This window comes from Echinops telfairi, unplaced genomic scaffold (assembly GCF_000313985.2).
Source record: "Echinops telfairi isolate 266 unplaced genomic scaffold, ASM31398v2 ScPeMD7_7474;HRSCAF=8512, whole genome shotgun sequence".
Classification (NCBI taxonomy): domain Eukaryota; kingdom Metazoa; phylum Chordata; class Mammalia; order Afrosoricida; family Tenrecidae; genus Echinops; species Echinops telfairi.
In genome coordinates this window covers 872,510-876,499 of record NW_022111378.1, presented here as the reverse complement: position 1 = coordinate 876,499, position 3,990 = coordinate 872,510, and the positions used below count along the sequence as shown (strand labels likewise).

Genomic DNA, 3,990 nt, shown 5'->3' with positions numbered 1-3,990 from the left:
TGGTGATGAGTTGGAATCAACTGGATAGTAGTGAGTTTTCTGTTTTCTGAGGGTAGGTACAGTGCTAGAACCGTGAATCGGCAATTTCATTTAATCCCTGGAGCAACTCTGTAATGAACATAGTATTCTCCCCATTTATTAGATTGAAAAGCAAAGACTCAAAAGGATACAAGGCAGGGCCAGATTGCAAAACCAGAGCTACCCAACTTCAAAGCGCAAGCTCATTTCAAACTAGTTACATGGTCCACAGAAAACAACTCATGACAATTAACAAGAAATTTCTCAAAGATTGACTTACTCAACTTTTTTGTTTCCCACATATAACTACTTCTCTGCCACAAATGCAACCACTGTAGTAAACACACCTTTCTAAAACATACGTCAATTCAATCTTTCAATGAGACAAGATTTACAAACTGACTCCAATTCTTATCTCAAGGGAATACCAGAATATTTACCCTTAACTGAGCTTAGCTGCACTCAAGCTACAGTAGGCTTTATCATATAAACCATTTAGTCGGGCTACTTCATGCTTATTAATTTTCCTGGTATCTGGATACTCATTGCACATTATACTTCTTGGAAACACAATCATCTTCAAAAGAGGAGGGCATTACAAAAAGAGCCATACAACAAATTAGTACAATTTCTTCATACTTATGCAACACTCCTCCAAGAAGTGTGAGTATCGATCATCTTTTTCTGCAAGTCTTAAAAGCTGTTTGTCTACAGGAACCCATGACTGAATCATTCCTCTACCCAAACCAGTTGGGCAGCTTAGTCTCCTGGTAAATACGGATGACAACAGTCATCTAAAAGGTGGCAGAGCTCCTGGCTCTCTCTCCAGAGCTGCTCATCCCTGGGACGGACAAACCCTAATCAGTTAAGCCTAAGTCATAGCAAGCCCTGAGCTCCAAATGCTGCTGTGAATCTTTCCACTGCCATTTCTTCTTCGGCCAGATAAAACGTGAACTCAGCCTTTCCGTCTTTTTCAGTACACACCACACTACAAAGTCCCAGGGCAATTTCCCTCCTAGGCACCCCGAAATAAGCTGTGCTTCTCTCATCCCTTCTCAAGTGACAGACACCCTCAAACGCCGGTCCTTCCTTTTCAAGACAATTAACTTGCAGGCTGACTGCAAATCCAGAAGGGGATCCGGAACCACAGGGGCCCTGTGGCCACACGGGTTCCGCCCCCCCTCCCCCAAATGGACCAGTGGGCTCAACCATCAGCAGGCTCTGGACTCTTGAGGGAGATGAGGTAAAACAAGAGGAAGAATTCACTAGGGAACTGGAAGCGATAAGTCCCCCACGGAATCCAGGAAGGAGTCTACGCCCTTTACAAAGGGGCTCTTCACCTCAAGTGGCAACTTGAGCAGGGTTCAAGCCTCACTTCACTGCCAGCACTGAGAGATACCCCCCCGGCCACCTGCCCCCACCGAGCCAACCCGCGGGAAGCCCGGACCGCAAAAGTTGCACACAAAAGTTAACCCTTTTAATTTAACCCTTTCCCGGGCGCGTTGGGGACACAGCCCCACGACGGCTAGATGGGATTAACCCCTCCGCAGCCGGTCTCAGCGCGACACCGCGGTCCTCACAACGCGGGAACTTCCCAAAGCTAACCTTTGGGGGAAGTGGCAGGCAGGATTAACCCCCACACCACTCCCCACTTGTTTCTCGGGGCGGAGGGGAGTCCCAAGCCGCGGCCTTGAAGGCGGCGACCCGGTGGACAGGCGGGCGGCGGCGTTCGAGGGGTGGAGGGGGGGCCGCTCACCGCGATGACATTGACGAAAGTGGTCTTGCCCGAGTACTGCAGCCCCACCAGCGTCAGCTCCATCTCCTCCTTCCAGAAGAGCGAGCGGAACCAGTCGAGCAGGCGGGAGATGAGCGCCAGCATGATGGCTGCCGGGAGAGAAAACGGGAAGGCTGGCGGCTGGGCGGCGGCGGCGGCTTCCACAAGACAGGACCTCGGCCCGGACCCCCCAACGGCTCCTCGGGGCCCCGGGGCGGCGCAGGCAGACGCGGGCAGGCGGCGGCGGCCAGAGCCAGGAAGCCGAGCGAGTCATATGACCCGTCCTCCCCACACTGCCGTCCCCGCGTCGCCGCCGGCTCTGACGGCAAGAGCGGCGTGGCCTGCTGACCAGGCGCGCCCGCCACCTGTAGCGCCCCCTGGTGGAACGTCTCCGTAGCACAACGCACCGGCGGGTTCCCTTAAGGTTTGCTTTTTTTCCTCATCTTCAGTGGTTCATTCAACATTTATTTGTCCACATATCCATCCATCCATTCATTCATTGAGGTTCTACATGTATAGGAAGGCTTAAATATTCTGGAGGAGTTAGCACAAAATAGAAATCCTTGTCCTACACTAATCTAGTAGCAAAAGATGGGAAACCACACGTTTATCAGTTGAGAGCTGATTAAAGTACTGTATAGAGTTCAACTGCTAACCTCAAAGTCGAGGTTTACAGATTGACAGCCTTGGAAACCCTATATAGGGTTCCTATGTGTCAGAACCCACATGCTAGTAGTGGGTTATAGCTCAAGACAGAATTCTACACGCTGTGTGGAAAAGAGGACATTTTTAATGGACTCACATGGAATGAAATCCAGGAACTGTTTTAAAGGTGTGGGGGGGGATTCAATATATATATATTATATATAATATATATAATACCTTTCAATATATAATATATATTCAATATATATATAAAATAAATAATACCATTTTATATATATAAATACATATAATCCATATGTATAATACCATATTTATATATATATAATACCATTTGGGGGAAAATGGGAAAGTAAGTATATGTCACACACACACAGAGCCTTGGTGGTGTAGTGGTTACTTAGTGGGCTGCTAACCACAAAGGCAGCAGTTTGAAACCACCAGCTGTTTCTCAGTCTTTCTACTCCTGTAAAAGATTTAAAGTCTTGGGAATGTGCAGGGGCAGTTCTACTCTGTCCTATTGAGTTTCTGTGGGTCAGATGGACTCGATGGTAGTGAGAACAGAGTAGACTTGCCCATGGGATTTCTGAGGTTGTAGATCTTTACAAAAGCAGACTGCCACATCTTTCTCTTGCTGTATCCCCAGGGCTTCATACCTGAAGGTAAATTAAAAAAACAACAACATTGAAATTAGGGTTCAAGTTCATACATGCCTGGGTTTCTTCCAAACTAGGTGTATTAGTATGTCTCTGGAATCAGTGGATGGATGCAGACAAGTTCTTTCAGTAGCACACAGTCTTAGTTTTGTTAGTCCGCCCTCAAAACAAAGGTCTAAGCAAAGCAGTGGCTTCCAGAGGAATCTGACGGGCCAGTTCCATTCAGGACAGGGAAGTCAGCTCAGAAGGTTATAGTGATTGTTTTTGAGATTCCAAAGGGGTCATCTGGACAGACATTTCTCAAACGACATACAATGATCATGGGGGCTCATTATGAACATGTTTTAAGGACATGGAAAACTGCCTTGCTGAGAAAAAGACCAGATAAGTTGATTCGAAGAATTTATGTCCATCACAGCAATGTACCTTCAAGGGGAGCCAGGACCGTCCTATCCTACAGCCCTGATCTTGCCCCTTCGGACTCCCTTTTGCTTCCTACACTCATAGAACATCAAAAGGGAACGCAATGTGAGTTCCTCCGACATGCCCACACCGCCATTTGGTCCTAGTGTAAATCAGAGGAGCGTTAGACAGATGCAAACACTGCCATCAGATGTGCACAGCCCTCGGTCGAAGAACGGTTGGGAAATAGGCTCACATCTTGACATTCTTATTTAATAAAGGTTTCTATCATTTTTTTTCTTTTTAAATTAAAAGATCATTTTATTAGGGGTTCTTACAGCTCTTATAACAATACATACATCAATTGTCTCAAGCATATTTATACAAATGTTGCCATCATTATTTTCTAATTTCTACTGAGTCCTTGGTATCAGCTCCTCTTCCCCCACCCCCACATGACCCCTTGATAAATTATAA

General features: G+C 46.8%; 1 protein-coding gene across 1 annotated transcript in view; it reads right to left on the bottom strand.

Moving 5' to 3' along the window:
* The window catches only part of ARL8B (ADP ribosylation factor like GTPase 8B), a 53,943-nt gene extending 51,909 nt beyond the window's left edge, over positions 1–2,034 (bottom strand). The window contains exon 1 of the mRNA XM_004714112.3: positions 1,775–2,034. Within this exon, the coding sequence (XP_004714169.3) occupies positions 1,775–1,897 (123 nt within the window). The 5' untranslated portion in view covers positions 1,898–2,034. The remainder of the gene's footprint in view (positions 1–1,774) is intronic.
* Between the last annotated feature and the right edge of the window lie 1,956 nt (positions 2,035–3,990).